This window comes from Macrobrachium rosenbergii, chromosome 30 (genome assembly GCF_040412425.1).
Source record: "Macrobrachium rosenbergii isolate ZJJX-2024 chromosome 30, ASM4041242v1, whole genome shotgun sequence".
Classification (NCBI taxonomy): domain Eukaryota; kingdom Metazoa; phylum Arthropoda; class Malacostraca; order Decapoda; family Palaemonidae; genus Macrobrachium; species Macrobrachium rosenbergii.
The window spans coordinates 14,450,987-14,474,272 of NC_089770.1; the positions used below are offsets into that span (position 1 = coordinate 14,450,987).

Genomic DNA, 23,286 nt, shown 5'->3' on the forward strand with positions numbered 1-23,286 from the left:
GTAATACGGAACGGCGGAGGAGAATTGTCAAAAGGAACCCCAAAGTTCATCGTTAGACTGTTTTTCCATTTATATTTTTCTTCATCTCGTTCCTCGTAACACGTTTAACGCCATGTGTTTTAGGAATTAACTTCGTCTGAACCCTAGCGTACTTACATAGACATAGGCTACCCTATCAAGATACTGGTAGCCAGTGATACCCAATTACTCGGTAACCTAATTGACATACCCCCTATTTATGAAAATACAAAAGCCCATGGGGCATTTAATAAACAAAAAAAATCAGAATTTTAAAATATCTTAACTATTCCTGGTTTTGTCGTCACTTTTTTTTTTATTGGAAACATGAGTAAATGTATTTAATGTGTGCATGTATTCTATTGTAGAAGCATATGCCTTTTTGCATATTTATGGTTAAAATTTCATTTTTCATTCATCATTTAGTCCCAGTGGTTGGCCAATGGCTCAAGTAGGTACACCATTTCGTTTTAATCCTTCGGGTCAGCCCTATGAGAACCATTAATCAGCACAGTGGTCTGGTTAAACTGTTTGGCACCCTAGGATAGGTTAGGCTGGGCTGCATCCCTGTTGAAGTATATTTTAGAAATGTTGTACACAGGCCGCTTCCCACGGGGAAACGCCCTCTTGTGCACAACCCTTCTGCATGCTTAAGAATATTTTTTTATTGTATGTAGACCAAGGCCTATGCCATGTTTTTATTACTGAACCATATGTTGTGTAATGTGTTGTCAGCAAAGTGGCCTATGGTAGCGTACTTTAATTTCTTGACAGATAGGTGAATCATAAGCTCAGTCTGCTGAGAGTAATAGTGATTCGGCTAACTTAGGCTGTGCTATTAGGCTATGACCAAAATCTTACTTTAATCATGGCAAGCTATGATTACAGTAAGAATAAAAAAAATACTATTCCTGTTGTCATTTTATCATAAGTGCTTAAGACACCAAACAATAAACCATATCGTACAAGCAAGCAAAATGAATCTTTCAAGAACTCTGATTTGGTTACGTAGCCTATCCAAACTGTATTCATGATCCAGTAGTTATCATTAAGCACAAAACTGTCATCCAAGTGTACTGTATGTTATGTATGTACTATACCCTGTATAATGAATATTGTATATACACAGTACATTACAAAAATTAAAACAGATTGATACTACCAAACTTCACATTTGCCAGACTCCCATCATTTACATATGCAACCTTGTGCTTTTATTTTGACTTTATCCATTTTTAGTGCCATTAAGCACATACAGTAAACCCCCCGTATTCCATTCTCACGATTTCGCGGACTCGCCTATTTGCAGATTTGTCTATGGAACATATATACATGTTATTCGTGGAAAATTCCCCCATTTGCAGTATTTTCCACTGAGAAATATACACTAATTACTGTATTTTCATATTTTCATGACTAAATGCACTTTCTGTGATAAAATTAGTAAAATACTCAGGTATAAGCATTTTTAGAGTTTTTTTTTGTGTTTGAACTATCCAAATAGGCAGTTCCAAGTGTTTTTAGAGGGTTTAAAGTATTCATGAGATTTTAGCTATTTTGGGGGTGTGGTACATATCCTCCATGAACACGGGGGTTTCACTGTATATTCGTTCACACTGAGAAAGGTGTTCATAGGGGAAGTGTGGAAGACTGAGGGATTATTGTATGACTATTTTCATTGTTGATGACATTTTGCCTGATTGTGAGTATGTGTTTGACAGTGAATGATGGATACCGTTCAGGAAAAAGGAAAAGTTCTATTTACACAGCAAAGACGGGCAGGAGTTTATAACTGTTCGATTACTTTCTTCTAAAACTCTCGATCCTTACCATTTTTGTGCCTTTTGCATGGATAGGATCTGCAGTCCAGACCATTCTTACAAGGAATGTATGACAGGTTTTCTTTGTAGTGGAAGAGGTTCAGGAAGAAGCATTTGCTGAACCTATTTACTTTCTCTCTAATTGTTTAGAGAAATCATTGTGATGACTCCATGATTATGCTCCAGACTGTCTAATTTTAAAATAAGATGGGAGAGAATGGTTTTATTTGGCATCAAGACAGAGACCAAGGAGGTAGAAAAGCAGCCATACCATTTATGCAAAGCTTTATGTTGGTTAAGTCACAAGCACCAGTTTACAGGTGACATGTACATTATAGTTACTTATTTCAGTTTTCTCCTTTCTTTCAGGATAACCATGGAAGGCAGTGGTTTCAAGGATGGTGCAGCAGTACTGCAGGCAATATTTAAGAATGGACAAGGTCAGACAATGTAAGTAAATTTGCCATTTCGCTATGTCTTTTATAATATTTTAATAGAAATATAATTGTTTTAAGTTTAGTAATTCTACTGCCTTTCAATCAAATATGTTTCATTTATTATTTGCATTGGGGTATACAAAACTGAGTATTTATTGAAGCTTAGTAACTAGGTAAAATGTTGGTAGGTAGGCAAAGGGTAGGGGAATTTCCCCCTCACTTGACAGTCAATCCCACGTTTTTCTTTCGCCATCCTAAATTTACTTGGACCACCGTTCATACCAGTCTCTGCAGCTATTCCTTGCTGTCACCCAGCAACACTGAATCTTTAGCAGATATCAGACACTCCACATTCCATCAATGACCCCATTGATATACCAAAACTCTGAATCTAGGTATTATTTCCTCTCCTCTACTTTTGCTCATCTTCCATCCATAGAAATATGAAACAGTCTTACAGACACACATATGCTTTTCTTAATCCAACTTTTACACAGGAAACACAACATGACTCTTGCCTAGTTGTGAGAAATCTAACTCACTGCTATATTTAAGTGGCTGTACAGTACTGTTTACAAGGCATAATAGAACCAGGTGATTCCCTTGCTGAAATGTGAAAATTGTTTTAAGTACTAGACATTAATTGAAAATGTTATGCTTTCAGTTCCTTCCAAGGTATAGAGGAACACTGCAGTAGTGCCATCTTCAGCACAGATGTGAAAGTAGAGGTTGGGGCCACCAATCACACATCAGGCTCCTCTGCAATTACCACTCGGAACATAACAAACTATCCATGGGAACATTATTACTTTCCTGGAAGTCTTGTAGCTGTGCACTGTTCTGGAGAATACATTGCATATGCTATAAAAGGTATTGTAAATGAGATAGATACTTATTCCGAAAACAAATCATGATTTAATCAGTATTTTTGTTCTTATTGAGGGAATAGACAGCTTGTTTTTTCTATAATGAAAGAGTTATAATTATTATATTCAGTGGTTTTTATAGGAAACTTTTCAGGTAATGATTATGACCAGATGACTGGTCATAATAATAATAAATAATACTATCACATCATTTCTTCAACAGCTCCTCAAAAGTCCACTGGGATGGTGAGAATTATAAATAGAAAGTCAGGTGACAGAGGTCTTGTTAAGAATATTCGAGGGATGGTTCGTGACCTAGCGTTTGCACACATGAGTAACAGAGTAATCCTTGCCTTCACTGACCAGTATGGCACACTGTCTGTTATAGAAGTCACTCCGACAACAGAATCATCATTAGGGTGAGTAGTAACATGTTATTTCTTTGATGCAAATTGGGACTTTTGTAAGAGGCAGTAATATATATTTGATGATTTAAAGGAAGGCAGTTCTGTTTTGGAATTTTAGAGGAGAAACAATCAAACCAGTTATCTTTAGATTTTATAATTTATATATATGACAGTCTTCAAATGTCCCAAATGTCATTGGTAAAATAAGATCATGGTTTTTTTCTGTATCTACTCTTACGTATTTCCTATATTGCTCTTCATTTATGACATCTAGTTGTAGCATGCTATTGAATTATACTATATTTTCAGGAAACAGCAAATTTATTACAGTGATTTTATCAGAAACTTGCAGCTTGCATTATTTTTAAACACCTCAGATTTTTTTTTTACTAAAAATTTGAAAGATTAGATGCATATGAAAAACAAAATCGCATATAAATTTTATTACAAGTACAGGACAAAAATCCACAAACGTAAATTTCAAGAGTAAGCAAAAAAGATGAGGAAAAGGTAACAGACAACAAAAGAAAAAGACAGTAAAAAAAATCAAAGATATTTGAAAATGACAGAGTTTTATGTTGACAATGAACTTAAACTTATATAATACAGGAGCAAAAAACAAAGATATTTGAAAACGAGGGACTTTTATGTTGATAATGAACTTAAACTTAAATAATACAGGAAGTCCCCGGTTACAGGTGGGCTCGGTTAACAGCGATCCAGTTTTATGGCGCTTGTCTAGTGACGAAAATCGCTGATTTCCACTTATCAGCGCCGATAATTGGGTATTGGCGCTGATACATACCTAACAGAGGCACCAATAACTGAAAATCGGCCTCTTTCGGCGCCGATAGCCCCCGAAAATCGCCCAAAAAAAAGCCGATTTTCAGTTAGCGGCGATTTTCGGTTATCATCACACCCTCAGAAACGGAACCCCGCCGATAACCGAGGACTGTCTGTACTGTATAGGCAAACAGCTTTAGACCAAATGTAAGGTCAAACTGATTAATTTGTGGAGCCTTTGTCAACTGTGGAAACTCTTGCACCTTCGAAATTTCAAAAGTACAATTATTATTTTCTAAGTGAGAACACATAATGTGAATTATTCCTTTGACTGACAGAGTTGTGAATAAAAAATTGTGTTTATTGTGTATGGTTTGATTAAATAAGTGAGAACAGAAACATTCAAGCCCTTTCTATCCATGAAAGTAATTATACGGCTGTATTATGATACCTTCAGTATCATGAACCCTTTTGTAATCTTTTTTTTTATTTTAGAGGTGCATCATTGTGGATTGGTTAATTTTAAAAGAAGTCTGTTTGAATTATTAAGGAATATTTATTATGAAAGGAGCACTAATAATGATTTTTTCAAGAAAAACATTCATTGAGTGACTTTTTCTTGAAATTTCTCTAGTTACCAGTTCATAAAATTTCTCTAGTTCATACAGTTAGCTTCACCTACATTCCTTTAAGGAGAACATTTTTCATCTTTAGTTCTATTTGAATTTTAATGACATGATTGTCGACCTTGGAAAGAGAAATTTTTCCTCAGAATTTTCCTTTTCTCTGACACCCCTCAGTACTGAAATGCTGTTGGAAGTAAGAAGTGAAGCAGATAAGCCTTCAGACAGTCACAGGGTTATATGGTGTCCTTATATCCCTGACGACCAGGGTAGCGGTGACGAAGGAGACGACCCTGCATTTCTCCTTGTTCTCACACGGGGAACAACAGTAAGTTCCTCACCATTTTTGTTTATTACTCCTTTTCTCCATTCAGGCTCTCATAGCATCCTTCTGCATTCTCTCATATTTCTGATCATCACGCTGAGAGGCAGACATGAGAATACTGTAAATCGAAAGTGGGGGTATGCTGTGGTTGGGTTGTCTACTTGTGAATGGTCCAGAACTCTACCAGAAGTTACCGGTTACTTGTTTTAGTGTTTCCCAAAATGTTTTGATAGTCAGGTCACTGAGACATTTTGCTGAAGTATAATTATCAATCCGTAATAACCAAAGTTTTGTTCTCCTCAGGCAGAAGTATGGAAAATAAATGTCATATTACGAGAACATGACAGCGTACACATATCTCGTGAAGATGTCACTTCCGGGTACCAGCTAATTGAGCAGCATTCATCTCCCATCACAGCAGCAGCATTTAGTCCAGATGGCACAGCACTAGCAACAGCAGCCCTCGATGGCTTCGTCAAGTTCTTCCAGGTAATGTCCAGTTACTGTTATACAACCTGTTGCTTTAATGAGAGCTCCCAGTCTTCTGTGGATGATGCAACTTTTGTTCTACGCATCACATCTTGGAACTAGTTGGAGAGAGGATCAACTTCCGATATTAATGTCTTCTATTTTCCTTCATCCTCCTACTGCTCATTTTTGTCCTCCCATGTAAATTGTGATCCAGGCTATTCGTGATTAATGGGTTTGTAATAAACAAATGAATTTTGATAAAACATTTTTCATTGTAATTCATTAATTTTAATACTGTACTGTATTTAGTGCCTTCCACAATCCCAGCTTGTGAGATACTGTACTTGTAAAAGAATAATGACCAGTTAGTGCAGCTGGAGAACTGTTACACTTGCACAGAATTAAGATTATTTATGATGCAAATGTCATGTATATACTAATACTGTACCTTATTGATTTTGGGCTTTATTCTCAAAATGCCTTCACTAATCATTCCTCATTTCATAGAACTGCAGAAAGAATTAAAGATTTGTTGTAAAGTATTTTATATAGCAAAAAGGAATGGAGAAACTTGTCTTGTTATAGGTGTACATGGCCGACGAAGAAGGTTCACCACGCTGCCTACACAAATGGAATCCCCATGATGGTAAACCCTTGTCGGCACTCTTCTTCCTCGATAATCATAAGCGCCATTCTCCAGAGTGAGTATTCTTATTATGAGAATTCTTGTCTGTAAAGCATGAAATTTCTGTGTTGAGTTTGATTAATTTTTCAGTAACTTAGATGAAAATGTTTCCAAAGCTTGTTGGTTATGATCCACCCAGGTAGTTAGCTGTTTCTTTAACTTTTTAAGTGGTACGTATTTATTTTCCCATAAGATTTTCTTTTGTGTACATCTTCCCGTAAATCAGTTAGCACAGTAGTTAAACCTTGCTTTCAATGATTTTGAGCGTCATTTTACTAGTACTGTAGACTTTTATGAGAAGTATAGAATTTTTTTATTATAGTAACTTTGATCAGATTAGCAGTCCTACCCTTCACAAGTGTTGTTACTTTCAGTTTTGGTGTAGGTTCCAACACTTTGTATGTTGTGAGGAATCAGTGCTTACACCCAATTTTTCCAGAGCTGTTCCCAGTTGTATTTGTTTGGCTGCCACTTGTTAACTAAGCTTGATGGTTTGGGGAAAATAATGTATATGGGGAAGTATTTGTTGATTGAATGTAGTTGGGTGTTCGTGTAAATCTTTTTTTTTTTTTTTTTTTCAAGTATTCCCTTTTTAAGTGATGACCAAATTTCTAAATATCCTGTTGTTGTTTAACATTGGTTTTCTTCTTTTTCATGTGTTGCTTTATAAATTGTGCCAAAGATATATCTGATTCTTTGTCAAAAATGAATTTTTTTTTTATATTTGACTAGCTATGTTAGTATTCATTTTGTCTAATTGCATTCTCAAGAATTAATGTAATGGCTTCTCATTATGATGATTCAAGTCTGTAAATAATTAGCAGCAGATTTTGTCAGTGGGTATTTTAAAGCATAAGTAGTTCTGAACAATTTTATTTTTTTATGATTCGGTGTCCTTCGTGAGCGAAGTATTTCCCATTAGTAAGATTATAGGGAGTAATTTGAATTCTTTTTTCATTCAAATTCAAATTATGTTCCAGAAATGCACATCTGATATTATCAATAAATGTGACAGTTCTGTGAACTGCTACACTAAATGCCTTGCTGATTCTGCTTTTAAATAAATTCTTGCTCTTCAAGTGCTTTACGCATCTTTGTCCCAGTTGTATTTTGAATTCTAAAGGGTATGTCAGCTGTCTTGGGTGTTTCCTTGTGTAAACATACATGTGCAGGTAAATAGTGAAAGCCCATTTTTTAAATGTACCCTAAACTCCATTATATAGTTTTAACTTCCACGGCAACTATAGTTCAACAAATTGAAACAAGAATGAGAACGCTGGCTTCCTATGAATATCTGTTTCTGTCCATCTACTTCTTCCACTCCCACCAGGGGAATGATAGGCTTAGACACCCTTAGCTGGTTAGTCTACTTCTGTCTCCGGTTTTGTTAGGAGATTGTCAGAGTTATCTGTGTTTGGTCTTTCATTGACGAATTAGTTTGTTTGTGGCTTTTCATGAATTTCCTTTTGGATATGGATGGTAATGGTAGAATAAGGACTAGTAAGGTAAGAGGTTGCCATATTAGGCTGTATTCCAATTCCAATGACCCTCATGAGATGTGTGAAATGCCGGGGAAAGGAGAGTGATTTAAATGACCATTATCAAGTACTGTATGTGAATCTTGGTCTAATGAATTCTTGGTGAAACATTGTAAACAGAGAGAGGCTGAACATATGAAAAGACAGAAAAAGAAACAAGAGGATGAGTCTGATAAGTCTTGTGCTAAGGGAGTGCATGATTTGTCTCTTTCCCATTCTCTTCATTCTGTTACTCCTACTAGAGCTTCCCTATTGATTCAGGACATAAGATTTTATAAAAGTGAGTCGGGCAGTAGGGGTTTGAATGGCTCAGTTAATCAGTTGACTTAAGTTTTGTGGATAGAAACGAATATTCATAGAAAATCAAGCGTTCTCATTTTTGTTTCAATCTGTCAAACTACAGCTGGTGCAGAAGTAAAGCCTATATAATGGAGTGGTAAGTATTTAAAAAACAAATCTTGAATTAAGTGTTTATATTTATGTCCTAACGAGAACACAAACCATTGCCTTTTATACTGGAGCAATTGCAGCAGGAACTGCAAACTGTCGTCGCTTGGTAACAATGATTAATTTGTGGTAGGCAGGTGAATCTGATTACCCTTGAAGCTGTTTTGGACTGCATTTCAGATATTCAGGTTGGATGTTGTTAAAAAGGACAGCGAGGGGGATGGAAAATGCTGATGTGCGGGACTTGAGCGAGAGTTTGGTAACTTTCGGTCCTCTCATGCCGTAGATCCTTAGCAATTTATGGTCTAATTTGCTTCAGTGAATTTTGTTATTAGAGCTGTATGGCTTGTTATATCTAATTTGGCTTTCTGAGCGTCAAGGTTTGCCCTTGTTATAGCTTCCTCTTGAGTTTGTGGCAAAGACACAGAACCTGTCAGTCCCTGACAAGAGATTCAAGAGCTTCTTTCCCATAGGGGTTTAGTACCATCAGTGTACCTCACACAGTGCACTGTAGGTATCACTTAGGGGCCCCTTTCATTCCTTTGACTGTACTTCCATTCATATTGTCTTTCTTCCATCTTACTTTCCACCTTTTCCCAACAATTTTTTCAACATTATTTTCAGCTTTGAATAACCTCATAGATCCCAGCACTTGGCCTTTGGCTTAAATTTTATATTCCAATGCCAATTCAAGAGCTTCTCTGTTCCTTTTCAACTTCAAAAAGGCACCTTTACCAACATTATAACCTGAAAATGCTCAATTGTGCTTGGAGTATGACTTTTTGCAGGGAAGGTTTGGGACCCCAGAATCTTCAAGGATTAAATTGAAAATTCTTGTTTGTTTTATTAACTGAGTAAACTAAAAATTTTGAAAGTTCAGACACTATTTCTTTCTATAATTTGTTAAAAGTACTTAATATTCTGTTTTGGTTGCAAGCTGGGCAGATATGTAAAATATGCTTAATGATAATTTTTTCTTCATCCTCTCCTTTCTTTGATTGGACTGTGGAAAAGGGATGGTCTATGATATAGGAATTATAGAAGAGTAAGACTGTTTGAGAATGCTGAGTAAATATTGGAAAAGGTACCGGAGATACAGCAGAGAAAATTTGTTAAGATTGATATTTGTCCCTAAGACGACTTGTCGGGGGGTGAACAACAGAAGCAGCCTATAATGAGACAGTTACAGGAAACATACCCTACAACGAGGAAGAAATTATATATTATTTGGTGGAACTTGAAGAGGCGTTTGGAAGAGTACCAAGTTAATAAATAGTATGGCACTTTGTTGATAAATAATATGGCCTTTACAAAGCAAAGGGTACCGTACCACTAGATCTTGAGTGACAACAGTAGCAGGTGTATCAGAAAAGCTGGAGGTAACTGTTGGTGTTCATCAAGGAGCAGCACTTAGTCCTTTGCTGTTGACCATAGTAAAGGAGGCAGCTATAATAGAATGCAGTAAATGAGGCCCCCTAGTCTTTTTCATTATGGAATCCTTGATTGTCTTCCTACTATTCTGTTTTGGGAAACTTGCCAGTAAAGAAGCTTTTTAATGGCTCTGAATATTATACACTTTCAAGGTGAATATCTTGCCTTGATCTTCAAGACCATCTTCTCGGTCTCTCCTTCTGTATTCTCGGTCTCTCCTTCTGTAGGTTGAGGTTAGTCCCTTAGTGCTGGAACCTTTTTCTTTTCCTTATTTTAGTGTTCGTGTCTCCGCTTTGCTGAATGCATTCTGATCTTTTAAACTACATCTTTGTCACTACCTTGAGCACTGCAGTGCAGAGGACGTCTTCCATTCTTTGAACTTTAGATATGTTTATTAGGATTGTCATCATTTTAGCCTGAAAAGTTCCTGCCACTCATGTATTTTTTATCTGTTTTAATCAAGGTTTCATATTAGTTGTAAGTTCCTCTTTGAAAGGTAAATAAGCATCAGAAACATCTTTTAGTTGTAAGAATCCACATGGTTAAACATATTCATTCTTATTACCTTTTGGCAGGAGTTTTGGTCTCTTTTACCCTCCACAATTTATTTTTTTAGTGACCCAGAGAGATATTTTAGGTCTTGTAAGTACAAAATTTTAGGTCTTGTCGTGTAAGTACAAGACAAAGCCACCAGTAAGAAGGCATCATTCTACAGTTTGGAAGAATGGGAATGCTTTTTACATACCAGTGTCTTGACTGACAATATTCAGACCAGTGTTTGAGACCAACCAAACAACCTCTTTAGCTAGTTTGTATTCAGGTACATGTGCTTAATATTTTGGGTTGAATAAACATTAAATTTTATGGATGAGGGTAACATTTGATGAGAATGCAGAACACACTTTTCTATTACTATACAAGTACTGTAGCCATATTTGGAAAAGGGCTCATTACATATTTGGTGCTAATTTTTCCACTTCTCTAACTACCTAAAGGAAATCAGGACTGCTCAGCTTTTTAATCAGTGGTAAACTTTTAACAAATCAGTTTCATCTGCAGGATAAGCACCATGGTTCATAATTTTGATGATGAAACATCACTTCAGAATGTCGGGTTATAACCTGTGTGTGCTTACTATGACATGTTTTAGGCTTGCTTGCAATGCTGGAGGAGCTTTTTCTACTAATGGAGGAAGGGGGAATTTTGGTTGTAGAGCTGAAAATAAAAACTCACCAAGTGGGTCTTCGAATGTGCTCGGTTCTTTCTCGGGCAGGTAAGCTGTCTTGGCCAGAGGTTCATATATTCACTGTTTAATGCTTTGGAAGTGAAGAATGTGCTTTTGGGAATGAACTGGTTGCCCATTTGTGAATACTGGCTTGTTGCTCTTGCTTGCCTTAATTGAAATGACTTCATCGTCCTTGAGAAAAGTTTTGGGGAGCACCCTGTTTGCTTGAGGACTGTTATGTACGACCTTTTATTTGTACACTATGCTTTGTGTCTGCTTTTATGTACATTTAGTTAAGTTTCTTGAAAACTTAAGTTTCTCACTTTGTTTTATGGAAGTTTAGCAGCTACAGATGACCACTGTGGCACAATCACATAGTTTTATATATAGAGTATTCCACAATATGGTTAGATGCCGACAGTCAGAATTAAGGCTCTTTAGGAGCTATATTGCAAAAGCTCTATATATATTTTTCATAACTACACATGGGGGGGGAGAGAAATATGCAGGAATAGTCACTGAAGTATGATACTGTTGGTAAGCGTTAAGCATGAAACAGGATGAAATAGATGAACTTTAAAAGTCTGGGTAACTGGAAGGTTAATACATTCATAGGTTTTAATCATCAAATGAAGTTGTTTTGGGTAACAAATATAAATTACATTAGGACTTCAGCTTAACAGTCACTTGAGGGGTCTGGCTTCCTGATAAGTAACAAAGTCAATTAAGTAAAAACATCCCTATATTATAGCCTGTCCTTGAATGTTTTCTAGATATCTTACAGCTAACAGCAATCCCATATAGTTTATAACTTAAGCTAACCTGTAGTTCACACTTACCATTCAGTTTAAAAGATTCATCTAAAAATATATGGCACCAAAACTGGTAGCATAGCAAACATAATCATAATATAGCTGATCAGTAAAGTAGTTCATTAAGGAGAGGTCTTTTAATTTGAGGTGTTCTGTAATTAAAACAAAATAGATTTGAAAAGTAGAATTTAGAATTACCGGGGAGTGAACTCACAACTTTTAGGAGAGGTACCTTTTGTGAAATAACATCTAAAGGAGAACATAACTCTTACTGTAGAAAATCTTATATAATTATCCAGTGGATTATATGAAAGTTGTCATTTGTAAACATCTTTATGCAGTCCAGACGTTGATTTGTGATGCAAAATGTTAGACAACAATCACACAAAGTAGCTGTTACACACAAATCTGACATTTTCATTTTATTTTACTTTATAATTGTCAGAGTAGAACTAGATCTTCATGAAGTTACTGAGACATTAATTTCGTGTAAATCTATTACATTGCATATCCTTAGAAATTTTAGTAGTTTTGTGTAATGGTTAGCAAAGAAAACCAGAAAGTAATTGAGAATTCAGGCGGGGAACGGAGAGAACTTGACAGATGTCTAAACCTATAGAGGGAAAGCCGACATAAAATGCTGCTGATGATGATGTAGTGTTTAGACATATGACTTCAGTATGTTACTTTTGAAATTGCTGTTTTGTTTGAACATGGGTACCATCATTTTTTGCTTTTTTATTTCTTTAACAAGATCAGATTGTCCCTTAGGTAAAAGATTCAAGGAGCATTTCTTTTTCTTTTTTTATGTAGATATCAAATAAAGGAAAGTATTTTATAATTCTTAAAATGGGAAGGAACTGTAAATAATGTGATAATGAACTGTTGAGTTTTGCATTTTTGTAATTTGCTCTTTAGTAGTTGATAATGTAAATGTACATGCATTTACAAACATTGTGTTTTGACATGATTGTTCTTGTATTCTATATGTTTTTGGGTGCCTATGTTTATTTATTTATTTTTGTATTTAGATAAGTTCACTTACTTTTTAGGCATTAATACGATAGAATTTGAGGGGCCTGAACATGCTCCATGTATCCTACAAAACACAAATGAAGCCTTGCCTGAATGAATGCAGAACTGAATAATCATTCTTTTTACATTTAGTTGTATTTTCACATATTTTATGTAGAAATAATGTAAGCTGAAAGTTTACTGTTGACTTGAGCTGATGCAGTTTGCTGTTGTCATATACAGTATGAGTGGGTCTTAGAGGAAATACCATAATTTCTGTTGAAGAGGTACTTACTGATATATCATATGGTCAAGAAATGCTATATGTAATGTTTTATGGTGTATGGTCCTGGTAATGTTCTTCTGCCTCTCCTTGTCATTGTATTTTCATTTGGGAATTCAGTACTTTGATGCATTTTACTTTTTGTAGATTACAGATACAGAACATCACATTGTAGAACAGTTGAATATATTACTTTGTATGCATATAACTTATTTTTATAAACTGCATATACAAAACATACACATTCATTGTAGAACAGTTGAAACTAAACTTCTAGATTGAACAGTAAATTTATAGCAGTGGTCAACATTTGTAAAATTTTGTCAAAGCCTGTCTGTGTAAAGGGAAAAGCCATAGGTAAAGTCACTCTTGTTGTGAGTGCACTGTATTTTAGAAGTGCTAAAATAATATGTAGTATGGTAAACCCCCCATATTCACAGGGGATGTGTCCCACAAACCCCCCCCCCCCATGAATAGCTAAAATCCAAATACTTTAATAAGCGCGAGCCTCCATTTACGAAAGTGTCTGCCGTATGCGGTGGCGTTTGGGAGTTAAGCCTTGAAGCGGGAAAAGTGTTTTCAAAAATCACCACACTTAGTTTTTAAGATTAAGAGTTAATTTTTGGCTCCTTATTTTGACATTGCCTGAAGTTTAGTATGCAACCATCAGAAATGAAAAAAAAATATCATCATATATAAATATTGAAATATATGACTGCAAAAAAAAAATTTCATATATAATTGTATACAAATCGCGCTGTGAGCAAAACAGTTAAAGCTAATGAGTTATTTTTTTTCTTTGTATTGTACACTAAATTCCGATGATTTTGATATATAACAAATTGTAAAACGATCAAAGCAACACAGAAAATATTATCACAAAATGATGCATGAATTCGTGACACGCGGATGTAAAAAAATTTTTTTTCAAAAATTCACCATAAATGGAAATATTGTGCTAGAGACTTTCTGTTTGTTGCCAAATGAAGGTAATTGATTCAATATTACTAGACTGTAAGCGTTTTAGCTTACAATTGCAGTTTTCGACCATTTCGGTCGAGTTAAAGTTGACCGAAGGTCGAATTTTTTCTATTGTTTTATATGAAAATATTTCAAAACTGATAAAAGCTATGACCATGAGTTATTTTTTGTTGTGTTCTACATGAAATTGCACACATTTTCACATATAAAACTTTATGTAACGACTGATATAAAATGGTGCAAACATTACAACAAGTGACAAAAGAATTTCTGAGATGTTCGGCCGAGTTACCGCGCGGATGTAAAGAAAAATTTTTTTCAAAAATTCACCATAAATGGAAATATTGTGCTAGAGACTTCCAATTTGTTTGCAAAATGAAGGTAAATGATTGAATATTACTAGAATGTAAGAGTTTTAGCTTACAATTTGCGTTTTTCGACCATTTTGGTGAGTCAAATTGACGAAGGTTGAAATTTTGCACATCGTGATTTATATGAAAATATTTAAAAATTATAGAAGCTACAACCATGAATTATTTTTGTTGTATTCTACATGAAATTGCGCACATTTTCATATATAAAACTTTATATAACAACTAATATAAAAGCGGTGCAAACATTACGACAAAGTGAAAAAGAATTTCTGAGATGTTCAGCGAGTTACCACACATACGGACGTAAGGAAAAAGTTTTTTCAAAAATTCACCATACATCGAAATATTGTGCTAGAGACTTCCAGTTTGTTGCAAAATGAAGGTAAATGATTGAATATTACTAGAATGTAAGACTTTTAGCTTACAATTTGCGTTTTTTCGACCATTTTCATTCAGTCAAAAGATTGACCAAAGGTTGAAATTTTGGCACATCGTGATTTATATGAAAATATTTCAAAACTGATCGGCTTCAACCATGAGTTATTTTTTGTTGTATTCTACATGAAATTGCACACATTTTCATGTATAAAACTTTTATGTAACGACTAATATAAAACAGTACAAACATTACGACAAAGTGACGAAAGAATTTCCTAGATGTTCGGCCGAGTTACCACGCACAGACGTAAGGAAAAAGTTTTTTTTCAAAAATTCACTATAAATCGAATACTGTGCTAGAGACTTCTAATTTGTTGCAAAATGAAGGTAAATGATTGAATATTACTAGAATGTAAGAGTTTTAGCTTACAATTCGTTTTTAAACCATTTCGGTTGAGTCAAAGTTGACCGAAGGTTGAAATTTTTAAGTAAATCAGCGTGCGATAAATCAACTCATCACCCGACAGACAATTTTAGTCGACTTACGATACATCCAGTCAGCGTTTAAGGGTTAAACTCCTTTCAAAAACTCTTAGAACTGCCTATTTTGATAGATCAAACCCCCCAAAAACTAAAAATGTATATACCTGAGTATTTTAAAAGTTTTATCATAAAAAGTGCTTTTAGTCATGAAAATATGAAAATACAGTAATTGGTGAGTATTTTTCTGTGAAAAAAAATGACTGAGGCAGATTTCCAGGAAATAATATTATATATGTTCCATAGAAATCCATGAATAGTGTGAGTCCATAAAATGGTGAGGCTTAGCGAATACGGGGGTGTTTACTGTAGAGTGTTGTATTCACGTTGAAGGAAATGACATGATTTGGATTCTGTGAGTGCGTAGTGATGACACCATGGAGTTTAGCAGTTTGAATGTCTGTCAGTTTCTATAGTTTGTAAATGATTGGACATTTTGAGGCTGACCTCCCATTTGAAAGGTGGTGATGAGTTAGACATAAGATGTAGAAACACCTCAGTGACAGGATTTAAGTGCAGCCCCTGAGTATGTTATTGATTTCTTAATAATTTTAGTTTTATAGAATATAAAATTCTGTAGATCACACAGTGGAATAGCAGATTAATTGTGCTGAAACACATACCATTCCTTTTATTCATTTATTTATTGATTTTTTTGCCTATGGAAATGTGCTACATAGTGATTGTTGTGTTCTTGCCCTGTGGAATGTTATGTAACTGCTGTAATGCAAAATGGCCTATGAAGGAGGATACCCAGATAATTTGTGAGGAAAAATGCCCCTGGGTATCTTTAAGCCTTGCTCTTCAACTGTGATTGTTGCAATGATTGCCCATCATTAAATTAAGAGAAATATTGGTGTTCATTTTTCAAAGGGTTTAAAAGATTGTCTTTTTACTTCACAAATAAACCCTTATATTTTACAGTAATCAGCTACTGGTGGAGAAAGTAAACCATTCTAGTGACAAAGTAACTGGGGAGATAGCATTAGGTATTGCCATTTTAGAATGAGGCGCAAGGTCTCAAAAGAGTGGGAGGGCCTCACTTCACTTCTCACCCTCTTTATTCTGCTAGTTTTGTTGGAGATGAATTTTGTTATTTTCTTCTTTATATTTTTCATGTTGGTCCATTGAAGCTGGTAACTAGGTTTTTGTTATCGTCAGTATTGTCTCCAGTGCCATGTGATACAAATTTTTTTTTGAAATTCTTTGACTTACCTTTCCTGTGGTTTCACTTCCACAAATCTCTGGTCTTTACAGCAGACAAGGAATAAAGTCTTTGTTTGATAGCTAGATAACCACATAGGTTGGAAAATAATGAATATATATTAGCTCTCCAGTTGAGTCGATGTATCAGGTTGGTAGGAAATGTACCCAGGATTGTCTTATTGTCAACCCACTTGAGGATTTGGAATTACTTTAGAGTCCAGATTGTGGTAGGCCTTGCTAGGAGTATAAGGTTAACTTGAAAGCTAGCATATTCGGCCCTAAAGAATTAGTGTTAAGTAGGGATGTCAGAAGTCAGGAGTTTTAGTATAGATGTCCACCTGGGAATCATGTAGAATGTGAAGGGAAGTGGTCCAGTATGGATGAAAATATTGCAGTGAGCACAAGCACAAGATAAAGAAGCAAGAAGTAGGTAAGAAAGTATCTGACCATTATGTGAGCACCCAAGAGAAGTACTCCCAGTGTTCTTGAGTTTGGAGAAGGGAGTAAACATCAGTCTCCAACTTCCATGATTTTGACTCTGTTAGCAGATAAATTTTTGTTTGAAAACTGGACATTTAGCCAGAGGACAAGTTGTATGAATTCTAAATTCAGTGAGATCATGACTGTAGGGTAGTTTGTATTGGTGAAGTAAAAATGATCTCAGATTTGTTACCTGATTGAAGGAGTAAACCCATCAGGTGCATTCATTCCCATCTCTTGTGATCAGCATCTCTCTGGGTTGTAGACTCAGGGTTACCTTCAGATTAGTGTTTTGTTCATTGCAAATGGCTGTTCTGTTCTCTGTGTGCCACCTTCACCCAAGTGTAACCAGTAGGATTGTATCTATGCAAGAAAGGCTTTGTAAAAAGAATTTTGATTTTGATAATTGAATCACTGAAAGCAGGTAAAAGCAATTGGTTTTGCATGTTGAATTAGTCCCATAACAATGTACTGTCAGCTTGTTTCTAAGTGTTGCATGATTTTGTGTCATCTATAATTTGAAGGCATTTTTTCCTTTTTTTTGTGGTTTTAATTTCTTTTGTATTCACTGTAGTATTACTGAGCTTTAAAAAGTTAGATGACTTGAGAATGTCAGTGTGGATAGCATCATACAGCATTTGTTAAAGATGTGCTTATTTCCTGTTTATTGACAAGTTAACAGTCACGTGCAAAGGGTGTGTAGTTTTATAGCAAGATAATGCCGTTGATACTTGCAATTTTTTTTTTATATGCCAAGTAGTAATTTGATTATTTGTCAAGCTTTTGGGAGACTGACATGCTACAATGGTAGTTTTGTTCTATTTTTGAGCACATGTGGTCATAGTTATGTTATACACACAGTGAGTCTTTTTTTTTCTTTTTTATTAAAGCAACTACATACTCATCATTTTAGAATTATTCCTCCTGTTTGTCCAGTTTCCTATTGGTTTATTCGTACTGTGCGAGTCTGGAGTTAAAAAAGATTTGGAATTTGAACATTACTTACATTTTAGATTCCAGACACTTCTTGTTGTGAGGTTTACAGGTCTTTACCTATATTCCTGTGTAATAAATATTCACATGCTGTAAGTAAATTTATTTCCTTTTATGCCATTTGCAAGTACAGGCAGTCCCCGGTTTACGACGGGGGTTCCATTCCTATGCCACGTCGTAAACCGAAAATCATTGTAAACCGAAAAATTGTCGAAAATCGTCAAAAATCATAAAAAACCTTACTTTTAATGCTTTGGGTGTATTGAAAATGATGTAAACTGCATTTTTATTGTGTTTTTCATAAAAAAACCTCCAAATTTTTATTATTCTGCCATTTTGGAACCATGTTTCTTCTGTCGGATTGGCGTATGATGCATCATAACCCTGGAACATGTGTCATAAACCGGGAAATAATTTCTGATGAATATATTTAAAAAGCATTGTAACCTCGTAAGCCGGCCCCATCGTAAACCAGGGACTGCCTGTATATGAATCTCCGAGTAGATTTTTCCTTTACCAGACGGAACCTGTACCTAGGGAATATTTAGGTTTGTTCCACATGAATGTTTTCTCATTCTGACCCATGGATATTTGCTGAATAATCCACAAAAGCCAAACCCTTAATGCAGAGACTGTAAAACAACACTTACAGTGAAACATATCTCAGGAGATTGTCCAACTTTCAGCCAACAATGTTTATAAAGTATCAAAAACAATTCCTTGCAAAAAAAGCTTTTTTTGGAACCTTCAGCATTTTCATATCCATATTAAAATTTGTATGAGTTGCAATATTTTAAATTAGATTAATATATTTGTTACACACAAATCTGTAAGCCCAGCTCTATGAGAATTAAGAATGTTGAATTGCTTAAAAATTATGACAGTAATAATAATTTAAATACAATGACTACGGACCATTTGACTCTAATGTCCAAAGCAGCACTTTTAATTTTCCAAGATCTGTTCAGCATCTGCTGCTTTCCAAGTCCTGCTGTGAAGGTTTTCTTGGCTTGGTTCATCAAATAATGGCCATACAAACATTTTTTAATGTCTACAAAGATGACTTTTGCTCTGGGTCATCTTTCTATGGTGCCTGTTTTATCTGAGGGGCAGGTATTATCAATTAGAAAGAAAATAATGTTTTTCAAGAATATTTTTTTTTTTTTTTACCAAAAGTTATGCTTCTTCAAATTTTATGCTTGAAAGAAGATTCACTATCATCATCACCACGTTTTTCCCCTCTATTGGTCTAAATAGAAAATTTATCCTCCCTTCTCTGTTTTGTCTTATGCCTAATTTTTATCTGGTTTCTGAATTCATCCATACACTTTCTCCAGGTCTTTCTGGGGTTTCCTACTGATCTTCCTGTTACTGTACTTCAATATTCCACATGTTTTTGACTAACTGCTCTTCCTCCTGATTATATGTGGAGACCATGCCAGTCTTGTGTTTGAGATCTGACAGTTCTCCATCATCTGGACACCACATTTTCTAGGAGCTTTCTAAATTTGAAATGGTCTTCCCATGGAGCTTAGTATTTTCATTTTCTCTGTGTCTTGTCAAGTCTGCAGCAGTGAGCTGTATAGTCGTTTTCATACATCAGAAAATTTTGCCATGTAAATGACTGGGTACACAAGTAAACCAGCAGTCACTTTCCACTTTATCCAGTCTGTTGCAACTCTTTCTCTGACTGCCCTCTACAATCCGTGTTTGTTCTTCCTCTTCATTTTAACCATGGTGTTTCAGAGATGCTCGTGATTGCAGTATGTAATTGAAATCATGAATATTAAATATCCTGCACGTATAAGAGCAGACATGGAAGAGAGGGAGGAGGTGGAACTTGTGGTGGAAAGACAAACTTTTCAAGGGAGAGAACTTGTTTTACTGCAAGGATACTTTATCTTGAATGCCTCACCTTTGTATTTGTTAATTAAATTTCAGAAATTTTCTTTCTGTCTTCATTTTTCATGTTCCACCCTTTGCAGATGATTATTGAATAATGAGTAATTATCTTGTATTTTCAGAGTACAGTTTTGGAAATACGCTGTGACAGGTGCGAGCAACAACTCCGAGCTCAAAGTTTGGTCGTGCGAGTCTTGGCAATGTCATCAGACACTCAGGTTTATCCCAGCTCAGAGGGAAGCACCACCACCTTCTTTTGCCTTTAAAGCTGCAATGGATCCATCAGCCAATTTTCTGCTGCTCTCTGATATACACAGAAGAGTAAGTAAAAGGAATTACGACTTCTTTAGTCATGCATAAGACTTTTGCTGTGCTTAACCACAACAGGTATTGAAGGGGGGATACTGTTCAACTCCATTTTCTTTTTTTTTAAGTTCATATCCAGATTATGTTTGTTCATGCATAATTGGTATGCTTTTATAAAAGAAGAAAAAGAATTGTGAGTGTCAAGGTGAACAATTTTTACTGTTAGTGAGAAGACGAAAATGGATTGTAGTAAATATGAAGTGCACTGAGACTAAGGGTAAAATAAAACTCCAAAGAACCTTTTGTAATAATTATCAGTATAAGGCATATGGTACACATTATCCATTATGGGCAGTTTGACTCTGAGATTTAATTCATTTTTAAATCTTTGTTAAGGAATGTCCTTTATTCTGTTAAAAGATGTCCATCATGGAGAAAACTGACAAACATCATTCTTCAGGTGATGTATGTGATCGCCATAAGCCAGGATGGAAACAGTGCGGTGGGTGGCGTCAGCAGTGGACTACGAGCAAGTCCGGGCATTAAAAATGGCAGTGGAAGTAGTGGTAGTGCACGTATGGTGTCCATCACAGAACTGCCTGTGCAGTATCCTGCTCTCTCTTTAGCAGTCACCGATGCAGCGTGGAAGCCCTATAAACGCTGGAAACATGACCACGCCCATGATCATGCTCATAATATACTTGGTGAGTTAGTTTGGAGACTAAACATTTGTTACAATCTGCTTAGGAAGTCTTGTAAGAGGGTCTGTCATAGTAGCTGAGAAGTTGGTGTTTTGATTGAGAGCTATAATTCTTGTACAATGCTTTTAAACTCTAGTTGGAGATAGATAATTATACTCTTATCTTTCGTTACCAATAACACTTGAAGTTGATGCAAATCCAGTTGAATTAGAATGAGCTTACAAATTTAAAGAAAGAAGTTTGAGATGGTATGGGGTATGTTAAAAAAACATTTAATTTATTTTTGTTGGGGGTTAATCTTTTAAGCAGCATCTAGTCATTTACATATATTGAGATTATGGTTTCTTTGACAACTACTATTTTCATGTTTGCAGATGAAGGAGACGATGATGATGGCGATAGTTTCGACGTAGTGGGAGGTGTTGTGGTTCGCTGCGTTTTGATCAATACCAAATCTCTTCAGGAAGCAACCTTGCGTTTTCAGCCAGCCATGGCTGTTACTGCCCCACCACCGAGCAGTGCTGGAGCCTTAGATTTAAGTGTTTCCCAGGATTCAATAGGTAAGCTAAAATTAAAAAGCATTGTTTGATTGGTTTACCATTAGTAGGACATTTATTGATTTTTGCATGGTAATGTTTTGTCATTTCAAATTAGTTTGAATACTTGAATATGAAGTAATTTAATAAGGAAGTAAGAACCAAACAGCTTCCCAGGAATTTTCCAAAATAAAGGAGACAGACTTAACATACTGTATTTCTACTGATAATTATGAATATGCCTCATTATTTTTTTTTTAATACATTACATCATAATTTCCTTGCAGCAGTAATAATGAATATGCCTTATTATTTTTTTTTTATTTTTTTTTGTAATACATTACATCATAATTTCCTTGCAGCAGTAATAATGTCCTCTCTCCGCAGTAGTTCGGGATGGATTATCAGATCTTAGCCTAACCTTGAATTCAACGGTGTCGGAGGGGAGTGGAACTGTCAACAGTTCCAGTGGAGGTGTAGAAAATCAGCCGCCTCCCCCACCACCTCCTGATGCATTGACATCACCACAGAATTCTGCTTTGCCATCACAACAAAGTGCCCTTACTACTCCACCTGCTACACAGGTGAGAACCTAAAAAAATTCACTAATTTCAGGTGTCCTTTTTCAGTAGTGAGAGTTGTGTTAACTTTATGTTCCATGGTTTTGGAGGGTCAACTGTATACTTTAATTTTATACAAACATAACTAACCATGTACACTCATATTTGCATTTTGTGCTAAGATAGCAGTACAAAGTTCTTTCTTGGTTGTCAACAAAAATGTCTTTTCAAAGATTTATTTAACTCTCTTCACAATAAATATTTACTGTAGGCTATGTTTGTTTTCTGCACTCCATAATGTTGTTGTGGCATTTCACTTTCAGCCTCCAATGAACTTACTGACACCTGACTCCTTCAGCTCTCCAAGAAAGCCAGAGGAATCTGAGATGACGGAAGATAATCCTGACGAAGTGAAACGTGCCAATAAGGTTTGTGAAGTGTGTTTGCCCTTTATAAATGTCATCAGTTTGTTGAAAAGGAATCTTGAGTTTCCATCTGCTCAAGGTCTCTGATAATGCCCTTTTACCCAGATCAATTTGCCACATCCCTTCCTATTACTTTACAGCATCATTCCTTTTTATTTTGTATTTCTTTGATAGGATTTTTATTGCAATGTAGTTCATTGAGGAAACTGAGTAATCTTTGTGACTAGTAAGTCAGAGTGAAAATTGAAATAAGACAGTTTGGTGGGGAAACACCAAAAAGTAAAGAAAAGAACTGAGAATAGTTTACACTTAGCATAGCCAACAATCCTCTGTAGCCCAACATATTGCTTATTTATATTGTAGAAAAATTTTTACAGCACTTGCTCACAATAATGTTGATTGTAAATTACATTCTTAGTTGACAATGATGCCTACAAATCTTCAATTGTTATATGGAAAATTAATAAGTTTTTAAGATTTATAATTATCCAAGTAAGATCTAGCACCATTAATCAAGAACAAACCCTTAGGGGTATCCCTAACTAGATTTTAGAATGTTTATTAATGATCAGAAAATATTTAATCAAGCCATCCATGGATTTTAACCAGGTCATTGAATCCATTTTGATTAGGAAATATAATACTGTATATAATATATTTTTCAACTTTATGAGGCTGTAAAGCAAATTTTATCGTTCTTTAGTGTTTTTTCAACAAGT

General features: G+C 35.3%; 1 protein-coding gene across 1 annotated transcript in view; it reads left to right on the top strand.

Annotated features, from left to right (window-relative positions):
- Window positions 1–23,286, top strand: part of Ge-1 (Enhancer of mRNA-decapping protein 4 homolog Ge-1) — a 42,665-nt gene that overhangs the window by 422 nt on the left and 18,957 nt on the right. The window contains 11 exon segments of the mRNA XM_067131842.1: window positions 2,208–2,288; window positions 2,940–3,145; window positions 3,365–3,560; window positions 5,132–5,282; window positions 5,583–5,768; window positions 6,336–6,451; window positions 20,162–20,360; window positions 20,806–21,049; window positions 21,421–21,606; window positions 21,970–22,166; window positions 22,466–22,570. Coding sequence (XP_066987943.1) covers window positions 2,215–2,288; window positions 2,940–3,145; window positions 3,365–3,560; window positions 5,132–5,282; window positions 5,583–5,768; window positions 6,336–6,451; window positions 20,162–20,360; window positions 20,806–21,049; window positions 21,421–21,606; window positions 21,970–22,166; window positions 22,466–22,570 — 1,860 coding nt within the window. The 5' untranslated portion in view covers window positions 2,208–2,214.